We start from the raw sequence: 17,619 nt of genomic DNA, 5'->3' as shown, positions 1-17,619 counted from the left end.
ACACCATGCTGAGCACATCTTCAGCTCTTCGAGGCTTTTTGTGCTTTCTCCTCTTGCCCCGTTTCTCCTGCTCCTGCCCTAGCCGCTGCCTGTGCTTCAGGACGACAGTGAGATGCATGCATCTGATGTTGGAATCCATCCCCGATATCCCACCCCAGACAAACATACTGTGAGTAACCCTTTCGTTTTACTGCCTTTCTTACCTGCGTGGTCTTTAGGAAGAAGAAACAAAAAGCCAAGGCCAAAAAAGCATGCTTTTTATCCTCTTCCTTTTCTTTCTGCAGAATTGTCTGCTTTACAGACTGTTTCATGCTTTTATAGCGTAAACCAGAAACTGCTTCTTTTGGCATCAGTTAATGGTTAACAGGACAATCAAGGGAATTGAAAGAAATTAATACGAATAATGCAAGGGTGATACTGGAAGACAGTTTTGGGGAATCAAAGGTCACAAATGTTAAACTGAGCTTATAGAAAGGCACACAGTTTACATTTGAGGAAGCTTTGTATATGGGTGCAGGGGAGAGAGAGGAAAAGTGATTCAGACTTTTGTCTCTACTGAAAAAAACCCCTATTTTTCTAATAAATGCAGCCCTATTTCTGTCCTAGATTTTGAGTACAGGTTTTCCAGTTTCTATCTGAACTATACAAACCAAACTTCAGGCTTATTTGGAAAGCAACAGCTGTGGCATCTCGCAGATGCCTTGAGAAATAAAGTACCTGTTGGAGGGGGAGCTGCTGGCTGAGCCCATTCAAAGAGGAGAAGGGGAGGAAAAGGGCATGCAACACTTGGAGGCTCCTGAACAGCTCTTACTGATACTGATAGATCCAGAAGAGCACTTCTCTGTGGTGCTAAACTAGTCCTAAACTTAGCGGTGGCTTTAAGATGCAGTGGCATGTAGCGAACCAAATTTGTTCTCAGCTGGAACATCTATACCAGCATTTCTCCTCTAAACAGCTCACTAGTGATGCTCGTGCAGTGTCTGTGCTGGCAGCTGAAGGAACATGATGTGGGCAGGACGCTGGCGTTGTAATTGCTGCCGTCCAGATCTGCTTTGGTGGAACCACAGAGGTTCCAGCATCAGTGGCACCCAGAAAAATATCTGCACTTGCCACAGCTGCCAAAAGCTATGTTGTTGAGAAAACTGGCTGCAGGTGGGCAGCTCAGGATCTGGGCTTGCTCTCTCCCTAGGCTGGTGATGGAGTGGCGATTCTGCAGTGTGGAACTGGTCAGTACTGGTATGCCTTGTGGAAACCGTTTGGGTAGTGGTTATCTGCTCTATAGCACCTTACAGAGTCTGACTCTCCACGTTGTCACCAAACTTTTTTTTTCTCCCTAATTCCCATGCATCTTGAAATACTAAAATATTTTAAATATTTACGCTGTTTGATTTTAGCAGAGTAACTTGTTTCTCCTGGGTTTAAACATGGATTTTATGGTGGGGAAAATGAGTTTCATTGGCTGACAGAGCTATTTCTGGGCTCAGTAAAGCTTAATTTCTGTTTGAAATGAGACAGCGTTTGCTGTCACACTGGACAGCCGAAGTGTGTTTCTGGTAGAGACTCTCTGAGTGTGGAGGGAGGGAGATTTACTGTGGGCACCAACTTTTTTTTAGTGCTGGAACGGTGAATTTCTAAATGCCCTCTGGCAACAGCACACTTCATTCTCTGTGCTACAGGGGGCAAAACCAAACTCTGGTCCGTGGCTTGTCTTGGCAGCTTTAGGAAAATTCCAGGTAGTATTTTGCTTTGATATAAGTGGTATTTGGTTGCCTGTAAAACTCAACCTAGAAAGGTGACCAGATTTTCCAGTGCGGTGTATACAGCCACCCTCATTCCCTCTCCCCTGCTCTGACTGGTTTGCATGTACACTGCTTGTAAATGGTCCGTGTTTTGCCTGCTTAACCTTTTGGAAAGCTGGTTTTTAGTTTACCATGATAGCCACAACCTTGAATGGGAGACGGGGTTTTTAGGCACTAACTAGATGGTATAGGTGAGATATAAAAGTAGTGACATTCCAAAAGGAGATGACTGCCTTTATAGACCAGTATTTTTAAAGGAGATTTGTCTGGTTTACTCTCTTTTAATGCTGTCTGCATAATTATGAGCAAAACCCATACTGATGAGCAGCGATCCCTGTAGATATGAGGACATCTGAGCCTGGTTAGTGTTGTCTGTTGGCAGATTGTTTGCCTTTGTATGGTGTGTGGCAAGTAAAAATCCCAACTTTCTGGCTATCCTGAAGATCTAATGTATGTAAATGCATTTCCAACCAGCATCCCATTGTATCTGTTATAAACAGCATTTGAGTAATTAAACTTTTTTTTTAATTGTGAAAGATCAAAGAATGTTTCTTAACCAAACTCCTGACTACTCCAGCTTTTTGGTATGTTAGTCTTTCTCCTGGGAGGACCGTCGTGCCAGAGTGAGCATTCAGAACTACAGCAAGAATAGTCTTGATCATGGAGTTATTCTGAGTAAAAAATGTGGGGTTTTGATATTTTCCACATTTGCCCTTTGGTACGAACAGGACCAAGGCTGTGGCTGCAGATGCAAACGCCAGTCCCAGGCTCCAGCTCGGTTCCCTCGCAGAACAGCTGCGATTTCCAGATGGAGTTTGCTTTGAAGTTGGGAGTTTGGGACTTTCTGACCTCCGTGACTCCGTGCCACCCTCTCCAACAATCCTTGAAGAGTGGGGAAGTCTCCTAGCCGGCACACGCTGTGCTTCAACAAGCCCCGTTGGCAGATGGCCCCCTTGGGGCTGTAGCCAGCTGGCGTAACTTGGAGCAGCCCATAGCCTTCTCCGAGTGATGCTGGGATTGGCATGGAACCAGTTCCAGGATTGATGAGCTGTTACTGGCTCGTCTTTGGTCGCCATTTCCCTCCTCCCTTCCCGATCCCAGCTGGGTGCAGCTGAGGATCTGGCCCAATGTCTGGTTTTAGGAATAGACTATGTGTCTTTAGTAATAGAGTCTGCTCATTTTATCCTGAGCAGAGAATAGGATGGCAGGAATGGCTACACATGTACAGAGAAGTAAGATGTAAAAATTCATGGTGTATAACTGCAAACGTATTTTGGCTGCTGTCTGTTCAACTGGAACACGATTATCCAGATGTGATCTGCTGGTTACCGCTGGGACTCAAGCAGTTCTTTTCGCCAGCAGCCCGAAGAAGGGAACAGCTGTGAAACATACACTCAGAAAATTTCAATAGGTCTTTAACCTTCGAAGTCGTTTGTTCTACAGTGTGACACTTAAAACAATAAACCTTGATACGTGTGGGCATGGGTAGGAGAAATCCATGGAAAGAAGTTCCCCTCTGGCTGGCAGCTAATGGATTGCAATCCAATTATCCATGGGCTGTTCTCCTTTCCGCGTTATGCGTAGCACGTAATGAACGAGCACTTCCAGAGAAACAGAGCTGAGGGCGCAGGCAAAGGCGGCCAGAGCGCATCGCCGGCGTGAACTGAAGGTGACCCAGTTGTTCACAGACCTGCTTGCTAATTGGGCAGTGTAAGCATGGCCAGCTTGATGAGTTTTGTTTCCCCTCGTCGTTGTGCTGCTTGTTTGGTGGCCGCTCGGCTCCTTTCTTCCTCCCGCAGGTCGTTGCACCGCGGCAGGGAGGCTGCGGCAGGGCAGGGTGGCAGGGTGCAGCTCTCCTGGTCTGTCCCAAGGAGCGTAGTTTCGAGAAGGAACTTTGTACGTTTTTTTAGGGAAAGGCTTCCTGAGCGAATGAGTTCTTGGAAACGCTGCTCCCTTCGTGGTCTCTATCGTGCGCTTTGGGTTGAGGAACGGATTACTCGTTTTCTCTGTATGTGATCGTCTTACATGCAGCCATTAAACGCGCACCCATGCATCTGGATGTGCCAGGTGTGATCTCTTTCTGACTTCTTTCACTGTAGTGTTTAATCCTCATTAAACCTTCCAGAGGTGACCAAAGCCTTCTGTATGTTCTGTTTTCAGAAGTCCCTTCATCAGAAGGAAAATGGGGAGGGAAGGTATTTAAAACATATTTTCCCTCCTAGAAACATTCCAGCATCTTTTGATGAACACATCCTGACTCTTGGGATCGTAGCTACCTCGCTATCGAGTTCTTGCCCAGCTGACGCAGAGGGAGCACTTTTGAAAATCTGACCTCTGTTTGTGGGAGCTGAAATCTTAAAAAGCTGGTTTCAGGAATGCCTGTGGTAGTTTCTTTATTAAAATCTAGTGTGCCCATCCCTAAAACTTCAAAATGTGAGCAGCGTGACAGTGCAACGGGGAACAGCAACCCGTTCCGCAGCATGGCATCTGCTCGATCTTCAGCCTTTCAACTATGATCCTAAAATCTCGTTTGCTCCGATTTCCATGCTGAACCTATTTTCCTTCCTCTTCACTCTTTGAACAGTCAGATCTTGATTTCTTAAGCTGGCACACCCCAAAATAGCAGGGACTTGGAACCCCCCCAGCCCTCAGCCTCCCCACGGTCTCCTCATCTGTCTGGCAGGGATGGCAGAGCCCTGCTCTCCGTGTAGGGATTCGGAGATGAAGGCTGTCATTTATTAAAGCCATTTGGGGACGCGTGTGTGACAGGGACATTCCTGAATTGGGGAGTTGATGACAGTGAGTCTGGAAGACTTCATTCCATCTCAGCAAGGCTGTTTTCCCTTCCTGCCAGGACCGGAGCTGTTTGGCAGGAGGGAGGAACCTGCAGAGCTGACTCCGATGTTCTGCGAATGAGTAAGAGAAACGATCGTCTCTCTAATGTTCTGGTTCTTCTTCTATATGGGAAACTGGACCTAAAAATTGTGTGGGGGATGTCTTTCACACCCTCCCTTCCCCAGGAAAGCCTGGAAGGAAACTCAGTGTCTTATCTCGGTTTGTAAAACCACCTTTACGCTGTGGCTCTTTGTTGATAACGATTGGGTGGCTGCCACTTCCTCAACTGGTTCTGGGTGAAACGGTCCAGAACTGCCGGCATCATTGCTGTGCACAACGCTTTTAACACAAAAGATGCTTCAGTGGAACAAGCCCGGTAATTTCCATGGAACTGCAGTAAAATACCTCTTGTAGCTAATTATCTGCTTAGTTAACAAAGTAATACATGATTCTGTAAAAGCCTAAATAGATTAAGCAGAAGTGGAAGTTTCTTGTAAAAGCCATGGATTGCTTTATATGCTAATCACTGTTAATTATTTAACACAGTGCTTTCAGGAGTGATTGTTCTGATAGCAGCTGAGAGGATCAGAAAGATTCAAGTGTCCCTCTCCAAATACCCATTTCCCCATCCCTTTGCAAATTGTGGCATTTTTGCGAAGCCTCTGCGATGGGGTTGAGTTCCCAGAGTCTACAAAGGTGAGTTGTTTCAGCAGCAGATCCCAGATTATCCACATTCCGGCCCAGTTTCCCGTCAAAGCTGTGGAGCTTTGATACCAGGGTTTGGTGGGATTTTCTGCTGAGCTAGTCAGGCTGGCGTTGTCCGGAGGGATCAGGATGGCGTGATGGAGGAGAGCGTCCATCCCGCGCCTCCCCGTGCTGCGTGTGTGAAGGTAGAAAACCTTGAAAACATTAGGGAGAGTTAAATCACACGGGATTTTTTTTTTTTTTCTTCCCCCCACCCCCCCATATTTTGCAAATTCCAAGGTGGAAAGCAGCGGGTGGGAGAGAGGGAGCCCAGCTGCTGGTGCACGCGGCAGCTGGGACGGGCTGGCACGGGGAGAGCTGTGCGGTGGGTCCCCGTGACAAACACGCTTGTTCGTGAAATAAACGGCAAGTTTCCAGAGCAAGTGCCCTGGGAATAGAGAGAAACAAGGGTTTCTGTGTAAGAAGGGGCCAACTCTGTAGGGAATGTTCTCAAATCCACGCTGGCCAGGAATTTCCCGGTGCAGCCCTGCATGGCATTCGTTGCCAGCTGGACTTCGGGCTCAGGCAGCGTCTGGAGAAAAAAACCCTATGGATGAGCCCAAGTATTGGCGTATTTGATGTGTTGGTAAGGAGGAAGATGTAGGTTCCTCTGCATCTCCAGGGGCTTTCTTTGCTGTGTAGGGACATCCACACAAGTGTCTTTCCACTGCTGTCTTGAGTACAGGGAGCAGAAGCCCAGTCCGTCCTTCTGCCTCTGGGGCAGGATCCACCCAACCTAAATCGTATGCGGCTAGTGCCTGTCCCATCTGAAGTCTACAAATCTACCCGAGTCTTTTATTAGCCTTGCTATTTCAGGTATTTTTTTAAAAAATCAGAATCTGCAGTTTTAGTCGGTGACTATTCGCCCTTTTCTATTTGTAGCGATGTTCTGACATCGTTACTACATCGATGGCTAAATAAGCCATTTCAGTTCTTTCCATTGTCATGTCATGACTTCAGATTGTTCCCATTGCTTTCCTCTGGATTCCCTCCAGCTAATTCACATTATTTCTTAAAATGAAGTGCTCAGAGCAGGCACGCACTGTTTCTGTTCTCTTTTTTTTGTCTGTGGGGAGAGTTGGTGCCTTTGTGTGATGGAGAGCGAACCGGAGAGAGCTTTCCAAAGGAGCATGAGACAGCCAGGGTCCAGAGAATCATCTGAAGATCTTATCTGGAACAGAAAGCAGAAGAAAAATCAAGATATTTCATGAAAATAATAAGCTAAGTTTTATTATGTGCTCCTTGGGGATGGTGTAGGGGCAAAGCTCCTGCGTGAAGCCAGACCCCCATTGCTCGCCCAGCAGCGGGAGCTGTCGGGAGGCATCCCTCCATCCCTGCGCATCTCGGGAGCGCTGCTGAGGGACGGTCCAGCAAGGGACAGCCGTGGGACCTCTGTTAGCGGCACGGGTCCCTCCTGCCAGCCCCGCAGCCCAGGTTTGCGTTCTTGCTCTGGCGGGTGAGGAAACCCACTGCCCAGGAACGCGCTCAGAGAGCTTGTGGAAGCCATGCGCTTATGTGCGAGTGCTAGGGTGTGAAGGATTGCAGTTGTCTTTATTTATTAAAATAATCTGATTCCCTCCCCGGCCCCCACCTGCAGTCTGTGACCCAAAGTGGTATTTTACACTTCACTGCCTGCTTCCCACTGCCTTCCATGAGCATCAACAGCCTCAGCCCTGACCCCCGTGTATTTCTTCCATTTATTTGTTTTGTTCCCTGTTACCTGTAGCCAGCTGCCCGAACTAATTACACCGTGCTTTACGGCCCCCCGGGGCAGGCAGAGTTGGTGTCTGCGCCTTACGGTGTATAAATCAAGTTTGCATTTCTTCACCTTTTTTTCATGCTCTAGTCTTTCCTCATTTCCTTTTAACGAGGTTGTGGAGAGCAGCCAGCGCGTTCTGTGATCACCTTTGCCAATGTTTAATTGTGTTTGGCTTGGTGGTGTCAGCCGTTGCCGTGAGAAATCCGTACCGATATCCTCAAACTCACATCATCAGGGAGAGGGATGTGTAACGCCTTCCGACAAGAAGAGCAAGAAATGCGCGTTTGAGGCCACGCAAGTGAAGCCAAACACACCAGAAGGTGTCAAAGGTAGAGTTACTGCTCAAAACGGCAATTCCCAAGGGTGATCCCTTGGGGCCGCGGTTTGTGGTGGACAAATGGTGTTTGTGAAGGACAACTCCAACACTTTCATTGAAATGCTGAAGCTGTGTTCCCTCCTGCCCTCTGCCTCTGCTCCATGCAATACGTACCACTGAGGAAGGGAAGAGACTTCTCCCTACGATGCTCTTCTCATTCTTTTGTTCAAAGTTGAAAAGTTCCAGAAAGGAAAAAGCACAACAGAAAAGAAACTGCTGCTGGCTTGTGTTCTGTGGCATCCAGTGATAACAAAGGGGTGACAAGGCAGAAATTTAATATTTCACTGCAACCCGGGTTCAGTAAAAATGCTGTGTGTTTTCTGCCTAAAGAGTAAGAAAAATTAGTGGGAAATTTTTAAACATAAAATAACTAGTTTTGCAAACTGTTAAGCTAAAGAGAACATTACATCTTAAAATAAAACCAACTCAAAGGTGTTTCAGCCCCCTTGGGTGCTCACTGTCAGTTGGGGTTTGGGGCTACCTGCACTGAATGTAGCTCTCTCCAATCTTAATTTTATAAAGGTCACGATTCTTGTTGATGCCTGTTTTAATAATAAGTGCTATTTGTAGAATGCTTGGTTTCAACTCTGCCTCCAGATGCTCTGTAGCTCGCCACCCAGAATGACGGGCAATTTATCACATTCGTTGGTTTTTTCCTCTCAAAGCGAATGCCCTTAAAAGGCTGCCTTAAACCCAGAAATAGCTCTAAATGGGACAGATCAAGCAGTGTAGAGGGGGAAAAAAAAAGCAACTTCATTGTTGTGCTTTGGATAGAATCTAGCAGCAAACACCATTTGTCAGTCTTCTGTGATTTGTTATAACGTGCTGGACCGTGCAAGGTGCCAAACCAATGCACGTTCCCTATAGCAGCGTTTCTGCTTAGTTAACGAGGTTAAACCAGTTAGCTCTTATTTTATTATCTCATTAGCAATCAAAACCCCATGTTTTAGGGTTCCAAGTCCATGTAGTTACACGGACAGCCCTTGAAATTTGCCAGAATCCCCTGGACTCCACTAATTCTAATTGAAGTTGGCACGAATTTGAAACGCAGGCAGCGATAAGCTGCTCCGAGTCTCGGAGGGTTGTGGAGCAGAGTGTGAAATGCTTATTATGTGAGGTTATTTGATCAGATTTAACCATTTTAGGGCAAAGATAGTTTCACTAGGGAGCTAAAAAATGGGTCCATGTGATGATAGGCATTCCTCTACAAGTCAGTATGAGATGCATGTGAACTTGGGGTGCTGAGCGGCAGACCTTGTCTGGTGTTTGTGGAGATGATCACTTGAGTCCTTTCAGTCTTCAGTTTTTGTGAAATTAAAATTAATTTTGTCAATGTAGTCTTGTCCTGGCTGTTGGCTGACTTTGCAGACGATAATAGACCCCAGCCATCGTCCTTACTCCTTCTCCACTCCCCTGCCTGATCTTTATCTCTGTTTGTCCAACTCATGTAGGCCTGGTACAGTAGACTCTGCCAGGAGCCCTCCTCTCTTCCTCCCATGGATGATGCTGATTGCTGATGGCTTCTTTATATCAGGAGCTCACTGACTGTATTTTCTGCTTTCAGAGATTTACGTTTCAACCACATCAAGGAGATACAACCTGGAGCCTTCCGGAGGCTGAAGAACCTCAACACGCTGTAAGTTTGACTCTGTGATCCTGCAGATATCCGTTTATTGATATGTTAGTGCTGTCCCCTGTAATGGCTTGAAGATGACCCTGGTCTTCTAGTTATTTCAGCCAAGTTGTGCATATCCAACTAAAGCTTTGAAATTCCCTCTGTTCTACCTTGGATCATGCTTCTTACCCTTTTAAATTAAACGTGCAATTTAATAACTTTCATTTGGGTGATGACCATGTCTTTTAAAAAAAATTTTAAAATCCTGATGCATACGGTGGCTGCCTCTGTGGGTGTTCCAGCAGGTATGGCTGTAGAGTAGCCTGCAAAAGCAGTTCTGGCCTGGAATCAAGATACCAGAGGGATGCACTAAAATCTTCCTTTGCATGTCCTCCTCAAACACGTAAACTGCGTTGGTTGCTCTACGTAGCTTTGAAGTGACAGTGTATCCTTCCAAATGCCGTCTTGTCCTCACGCCTTGCCCTAGAATAAATGCCTACACCTACCCTACTGCAGATAGGCATGGCAGTAGAAAACAATTCCTTCGGTCTTGCACCCCCCCAGAGCAGGCACGCGCACGTTGGTACGATATACTGCTCGTCCTGACAAGTTCCTCACTCTGCTCAAAGGAAATAGTGGGAGTTTTTGCTGCTCCTTGCCGCTGTACGGCTGAGGGTTTGAAGACAGATACGAGTACATCTGCATCGTGTAACCAAGAAGTTGAAAACAAACCAGCTCCCAAATCAGAAACAGAAGCTGTGTCAGCACAGCGCTGTGCTGGGTGTAATTGGGCTGTTGAGGCTCAGATCTCATTATTTGAGCTGTAGCATGGCGCTAACAGCTATAAGATCTCCAGGTCCAAGTCCGAATCTCTCTACAAGGCAAACCAGCTAGCTTGGGAACCTGCACTACACGGTAGATGTTTGTGTTTCTTGGGTTTGTACATTCGTGGTCCCAAATGGCAAGAGAAAATCCAGATTGGTTTTTTTCTGTCTGACCTTGAGAGATCTGAAGTCCCTGATCCTGTAGAGATGGCAGTGCTGAAGGAAGGATGACCTGGGCAGTAAGGAATTCAGTCAATTGTAAGTTGTAGGAAGAGTGGGAATACAGCAGGACTTTATCAAGGAGATTTGTTCAATAGCTGTCTTATAAAAATCAACATTTGCTAAAGGTTGTTCCACCATGTGTATGGGACAGATTGGCCAAACCATGGCTGTAGGATGCTTCAGAGTACCCTGGCTGTGACCCAGGCCCCTGCTGATAGGACAGGTGGTCAGCTGGTAGACTGGTAGAAAACTTCATTGCCAGTGATGCTGTTCATCCAGAACACAAGCACAGCCTGTGTTAGTCTCTCAAACGGCACCACGTGGTACTTACTTACCAAAAATAATAGGCAGAAAGGATACTTTTGGATGAATTTCTGTCATTTGAGATAGGCTCAGATAAGGTGATAAATGTGACTAAAACATCCAGAGAGAAAATAAGAGTCTGAGTCCGTAGGGTTTTCTCTTATCAGCAAGCTCTGCTGAGGCATCTTGATCTCCAGGCCTGCTCTTCCACCCCTGAAGCTCTCCTGAGTCGAGAAAAGAAACCGTTCCAAGTGATGTCATCTCTGTGTGATGCAGACAGATGTTTGGCAGGCAGCGCGGCAGGACCGCCAGGCTCATTTCGGCCGAACCCTGGGGAAACGAAGGATGCTGGCAGGCCTTCGTTTGGAGAGACACTCCACCCAACCTGCGGAGCTTTGCGAGAGATCCCAGTTCCTGCCCTGCCGGTGCCTCGGTCCAGGCAGGTCCCTGACACATACAAGGCTTCTGCTTCTTTCTTTCTGATCCTGCCACTCTGCTTAAAGCTAGACAGAGATACACAGCCTAGCTGAGACGAAAAACCTGTCTCTCTACAACGCTCCATGAATTTGTCCAATTCTTTTTGCATTCTGTCTCCACGCCCTCCTGGACAAGAAAATTGAGGACAGCAAGTCCATGAGCAGATAGCATGAGAATAGGCATGAATGTACCCCCTAACATCTCTAATCTCACGATTACGGGTGCCAGGACAGTAAGAGCACAGATAGTGGGCAGGATCTCCCGAAATGCTGTCCTGTGACCATCGTCAGAGCTGGCATGCTAGGTGAGGTGAAACATCACTCTCACAAAATGCAGCATTTTTATATTTGAATGCTAAAAATCAACTGCTTTTGCAAATGAAATCTTTCCATTTGGATAATATTTCATCTGCTTGGTTGTGTTTCCTGGTTTGGCCGGCAAACTGGAAAAATCTGTTGTTCTCACACTTGCAGGAGTTAACTCCCACGAGTGAGCAGCTTGATAACTGAATGAGAGAACATCAGACCTCGCACTCCTAAAGCAAATTCCTCTCCAGGAACTTTGGTTTGTCCAATTCCCACATCAAAACTGACAGGAGCTGAAGAATTTGCTGATGCTTCTTAGATGGTAAACTTCTGCCTGAGGACTCATATAGATTTTCAAGCGATAAAGAGAATAAATCCTTCAAAATCCCTGAGAGACTCGCTGAGAAAGTTTGGGCAGAATATTTGAAGCAAAGGGTTTGAAGGACAGCGTAGTTCAGGTTCCATCTGCAGAGCTCTGAGCTTGCAGCTTGCTGCTGTGGGACTTAAATAAACGTTCCGTAAGCAAACAAATGCTTTTAAAAGCGCCTTTTCCTACAATGCTTTGGCCTGGCAGAGGAAGGACAGCAGATTCTGGTGAAGTTTCTGTTCTGCATCTCCTTTTGGGCAGGATGGCTGCAGTATATCCAAGTTTGACAGTTTATAAACCACCCTGATAAGGAGACCTTTGTAGCCCGCGTTGGACGCGGGGAGGTGGGACTGACAGAAGAGCAGCCCACCATGAACGTCCAGTGGGGCTTTTCAACAGTTCAGACCCTCCCCTGGCTCCCGCTCTTCTTTTCTCTCCCTGCTATGGGAGATTTGATAAATTACAGAGCACTGCTTTAAAATTAAAACCAGGAACCCTGTTTATCTGTGGAAGAGACACAGTCGTTATGTGCTTCTGGCTGGGGACTCCTGGTACAGCACCACGGTAAGAAGCAATTGTCCTAAACGCTGCAGCACCGGGAGCTTGTCTGTCAGCTGTCTGCGATGTGGTGTGCATTGGAGAAATCCTCATGGGCTAAAGGTCTTAGAGTTGTAAGGTTTCCTCAGCCCATCCTATTGCCTCTTCTCAGTTCCCGTGCAGATGTTGGTGTCAGGATCTCCTTTGTGTGTTTTTAAACTCTTAATATGTCCTCTTGGTAGAAAAAAAAAAAAATAGGGAGGAGGAGGAGGGGAAAATACTCTTGTATGCCATCCACAAACTACCCACATCTCCTCAGCAGCTGTGTCGCTTGAGTTTGCCAAGATGGGCTGCATGGCTTAACCCAACATTAGCTCACAGCAGGTGGTGGACTGTGGAAGAGAGCAAACACGTTGCAAGCCCGTGGTGAGGCATAGCATCTCATTGCTTTCCAGTCTTTTCTCCTTTAGGTCATCTTTGGGGCGGGGATGGATGATGACACCCCTGCGTGACTGTCCCCCCTTACATGTCCCCACAGGAGGCCAGCACCCTGCAGTGTCAGCCCAATTGCTGTATTTTCAAATAGACCATCACAGCCAAAAGGTTGGTGGTACTTGGGTCTTTCCAGCACCGTCTATAGAAATGTCCAGCCCTGGAACCAAAGTACTATTTCTTAACTTCCCCAGGTATTTTGTTCTGCCCCTGGCATGAGCACCCTAGAGAACAGGGGCTCTGTGGAGACCACGACGTGGTGCGTGCGCCTTTGCCCTGCCAACGTCGTTGCTTGCGTTGTATTTCTCTTTCTGCGTAGGTGAGAGCAAAAGGCACTTCTGGTGAGCTCTGCAGCTCCCTTTAGGTGCTGCTTGTAAAGGGATTCAGACTGAATGACAGAAGTAATATGAAGACTGTGTCTTGAATGCTCTAGTAGCTCTGGAGAGAACACCTTCCTGCAAGCAGGGAGGGGACGTCGGAGCCTGCTTGGATCCGAGAATAGAAGTTTCTCCCTCAAATATGGGAAATGGCTATTCCAGATCATTCTGTCGTGAGGGAGAATGTATGGCTGAACATTAAACTCACTTTTTCTCCCTCTTTAAATACGTTATGTGATGATTTCTATTAATGGTGAGAGAGAAAATAGCTGTTATGTCACAACGACTGTAGCATGTGGTTCGTCAAATGAAAAGAGGAAAGAGTGCACATTTTAAGCCTGAATTCTGTGTGCTGTCACATCGTTTAATACATTCTTCAAAACAAAACCCGACTCATTTAATACAACTTAAGCCTGTGCTTGGCAATCCGGAGAGAGGGCGGGGAAGGAGAAGGGAGGGGCAGTCAGGATGTAAAACCTAAAGGAAACTGAATGTGTAATGTTCTCTTAGTGAATCTGAGCCAGATCTCATGGTGCTTGTATGTCTCAAACCTCCCAGAAGAATTTTTCAGGAATAAAACCTGTATGATTGAGTCCACCTACTCCTTTGGAGCCCAGTTCACCAGCTGGCACAAAGGGGAATGGCACATCATTTCGCTATCTTTTGATAAGCTCCAGGAAACGTACTTCTGATACTTTTAATTTCGCTTGTTTTGCTGCAGGGTATAGTTAGGACATGCATTGACAATGATCTTTCCAGCTTCTGTCTGCTAGAGCATTTATTCCCAGCAGATCTGGTTAGCAGTAGGTCTTAACTTTCAATCCTCTTTAACTGATGTTAGCAGGAATTTGGGAGGTTTGCTATTGATTGCAGCTGGGATCAATATCTAGACCACGCCAGGATTTTGCACACTTCTCTGCCTGGGGGAATTGCACAGAAGTCAAGGAGCAGACAGCTGTGCACAAGCCATCTAAACTCTTCCTTGGAGCCAGATGTGCTGTCTTGTCTATGGATTTCTCTGAAAGCAGCATTTTGGAATATGTGGACCATGATGGACTTCATAAATTATCTCACTTCTGAGTTTTTTCCAGGGCATATCCTTCTATTACAATGGGGAATCCTGAGACAGGAAACAGAGATGGCTCCTTCCATACGCTTTTTAACCTTTCCTCAGGCAACGAACACATTTTTAAGTATCAGACGATGAGATAAGAGGCCTGCATACTGCATGCCATCTGAACTTCCAGAATTTGTCTTATTTGGCTTGGATCACTGATTACATCCCTTCGACCTGTCCCAAATAGCCAACACAACAAAACACACTAAGTTAGTGCTTTTAAATAGCACCAAAATTCAGTCAGACTTGAAATTCCCCCTGGACTTCAGTCTCCATCTGAACTCCTCAGCGAAGGAGTCCAGACCATGGTGGTGCGTGGGCTGCTCAAGCTGTTGGGGTGACTCTGCCTCCAGGACCTGGTCATTGCCTCGTGCCCCCCGTGAAACGAGTGGCCGATGCCAGTTGCCTGGCAGGGGAGAGGTGCTCGCGTCCACGGGAATGGCGTTGGAGCTGGCGCCCGTCTATCAGCCCATCTAGCGTCCTCAGAAGTGGGGCCAAGGATCAGAAAACAGAGAACAAGCTGCCTTCGTCCTCCTCTGGCTGAAGATGAAAGCGTGCAGATGGAGGGCAGGGAAGGAAGCGCGCACGGTTGGTGCCTGTGTTGTCTTTGTGCTGTGGCTAAATAGACAAAAGCCCTCTCCCGCGCTGCTCTCAAGCAGTTATTTCCAGTCCTTGGGTGTTCAATCATCAAATAAACCTTTGGGTTGGCGTTCAGGGGCTGTATTTCCACTCAGCATATCTGGCTGTCAAAGCAGAATAGCGTGTTCCAAGGACTTGACATCATTTTTGCGTCCCTGTGAGTGAAATCGGGTTGTTTAACCTCAGCCGTGTGTATTGAGCCGTGGCTTCCAGCTGTGCAGAAACGTTCCAGCAACTTTCTGCCTTAACCTCCTTGGGCTGCTCGTCCGCAGCGCCGGCAATGTGCGGTTTGCTAGCGGCACCTGCATCCGTGGGAAGCAGGGGAGCTGATCCAGAGAGGACGGTCAAATCAAGAATACTGGGATTTTTCTGAAACCCTTACTATTTTGACTTCCAAAGGTTTCTTTGCACTTGAGTGTCTTCCGTGTTTTTTGGACCCTTCATGTAATACTCCACCTGAGAAGGAGGTGGTGGAAAGCTTTTTTTGGCTGAGGTGCCTGGCAGTAACCTGTGAAGCTGCCGTAACACGTGTGTGTGTTTCTGGCACCTTTTCTCTTTACATCCTTGAGGCATTTGATTTTATCTTTATCTTCTTCTCCCACACGTTTTCTTCCATTTCTCCCCTCCGCCTCGTGTTTTCTCTCCATCCTTCACCTGCACAAACTGTTTTTCCCAGGAAGAGACCTTTGCTTGTAGTGCCAGAGCCTGGCTGATGCACTCTCTACCCTGTTTTCTCCGGCAAAACCTTGTGCTTTACTCCTGGGAAAGTGCAGAACTGTCTTCTCACCTGCTGTCTGGCGGCAGATCGTTTCTGAGGAGCACAGCTATCACAAAAAGGAGCTTGTAAAATAGAAACTGCACATCCAGTGTACGAGGTGAAGCTGACCCAACATTGCAAGGTCTGGCTGCTCACAGAAGGAATAGCAGTTTTTTCCTGCAACGCTAGAAAAACAAACCTTTGCAGTATGCAGTTGCTGCTCTCCCCTCTATCCACATCTCCATTTAGGAATTTCAAAAAGAAGTGTGGCTGGTGAAATCCTCTCTCCGAGCTCTCTGGCTGTGAGCTCCACCAGCTCTGCGGCCACGGTGAAGTTCACCAGATCTGAGCACTGGGGGGATACCCTGGCAAACGACCCACAGGAGCGCAGCCGTGGTGAATAGTTAAACGTCCTGTATTAAAGAGCTATTTATAAGTGATTTATTTCATTTTCTTGGCGTTGGGCTTGGCAGCGGTGGCAGAAGAGGGTTTTTTTTGCCGCGTTCAGCTGCGTGGTTCCCGGTGTCGCACACAGCCTGGTTATTATAAGGTTGAGCTGTGTCTCTGAGCGTTGGCACCGGCCGTCGTTTGCATGCACGGTCACAGCATCTGCACATACGAGTCGGAGGGGACTGCCAGTGAGATGTTGTCCATAGGTTTTGTGTTAAAATCTGGCACAGGGCTCTCTAGATCGAAAGAAGCTGTTTCTGAATAGCCTGTGGAGTCGGATGTGGATTTATTTATTTTTCATTTGCACATATTAGTGTACAAAGTGATTAGAACAATGCATTACCATTTTATAGCTCCTATAACTCCACTGTGAACTGGCATTTTAAACTGTACTTGTAAAAACTGGCTCTGCATAGCACTGCTCACACGTTGAACGCAACCATGCACCTTGAAAAACTGTTGTGCTTGTACAGGAGTGGCAGCAATGATTTAATTTGTCCCTCCTCTTCACTCCCTTCTGCTTCTCTCCCTTCCCCTCATCCCTTTCCTGGCCAAAATTGGAGTGAAAACTACTGTGACAAAAGGTAAAGAAAAGTCTTTTGATGTTGTACATATTGGAAGCACTTGGCACCTCTGGGCAACAAACCTTCTCATTGACTTAGCTGGTGTGAGTATCCAAACTTTGATCTGCCAACCCCTTTAAATCTCAGACTCTGGAAAACGCAGGCTCAGGATTTTTCAGTGGGCATCCAGGAACACAAATGCCTCAAGTCTCACATGTGCTGAAATCACCGGTTGTGTTTTTCTTTCTTGATTTGAGCAGGCTGCTGAACAACAATCAGATAAAGCAAATTGTGAGAAGATCCTTTGAAGATCTGGAGAACCTGAAATACCTGTGAGTAGATAGCTCAGTAGTTCCTTAACCTCTTTGAAATTTAACAACACACCCCTAATGTTTGTCAAGGACGTATTTTCTGTGGTCAGAATTTCTGGATGTTAATGTCACAGCTATAAAACATTGCCCTTGAATCCAGTCAGCAAGCTCTGCTTTGGTTTGACGTTCATAGCTGTTTTGTGCGTCTTTTTTAAAGTACAACTGCTATCAGTTTGCTAATACTTTTTTTTCTTTCTTTCTCTCCTTTTGAAAGCTACCTTTATAAAAATGAAATTCAGAGCATCCAGCAGCACGCCTTCAAGGGGCTCCGTTCTCTGGAACAGCTGTAAGTACAAACGAGCCTTGTTTGACCCTGAATGTGATGTGCTAAGAGCTGATTTATTGGCTCCTCTAACCCGAGCGCTGTGCTTCCAGTAGTGGAGGGTACCAGACACTTAGCGAGGAGGAGGATGAGGCTTCTGCTGTTTTATCATCCAGCTTTGCAAGGCTGCACTGACTTTGTTTGAAAACAGCTGGTCTCAGTACTGCTTTTGGTTCGTTAATGCTGAGGGCTCTTCCTACTGCTATCCTGTGTGTTTTCTCCTGACCCTAAACCTCTGGAGCATAGGACGAGCCCAGCTGTTCTTCTGGTTCCCTTTACACCCTTGTGATGGGGTTCTGCAGGACGACATGAAGCAGAAGGCAGCTGGCCTGCTGTCTGTATGTCTGCTGAGGCTCCTGGAGCAGAGA

General features: G+C 46.8%; 1 protein-coding gene across 3 annotated transcripts in view; it reads left to right on the top strand.

Moving 5' to 3' along the window:
• The window catches only part of LOC104482338 (peroxidasin homolog), a 43,261-nt gene continuing 25,642 nt past the window's right edge, over positions 1–17,619 (top strand). For all 3 annotated transcript variants that reach the window (XM_086760749.1, XM_086760748.1, XM_086760747.1), the window contains exons 1-4: positions 1–169; positions 9,078–9,149; positions 16,819–16,890; positions 17,144–17,215. In XM_086760749.1, coding sequence (XP_086616875.1) covers positions 6–169; positions 9,078–9,149; positions 16,819–16,890; positions 17,144–17,215 — 380 coding nt within the window. In that variant the 5' untranslated portion in view covers positions 1–5. The remainder of the gene's footprint in view (positions 170–9,077; positions 9,150–16,818; positions 16,891–17,143; positions 17,216–17,619) is intronic.

Source organism: Chlamydotis macqueenii, chromosome 16 (assembly GCF_036417535.1).
Source record: "Chlamydotis macqueenii isolate bChlMac1 chromosome 16, bChlMac1.mat, whole genome shotgun sequence".
Lineage (NCBI taxonomy): Eukaryota > Metazoa > Chordata > Aves > Otidiformes > Otididae > Chlamydotis > Chlamydotis macqueenii.
Note: the sequence above shows the minus strand (reverse complement) of the source record. Positions and strands in the feature narration are given on the sequence as shown.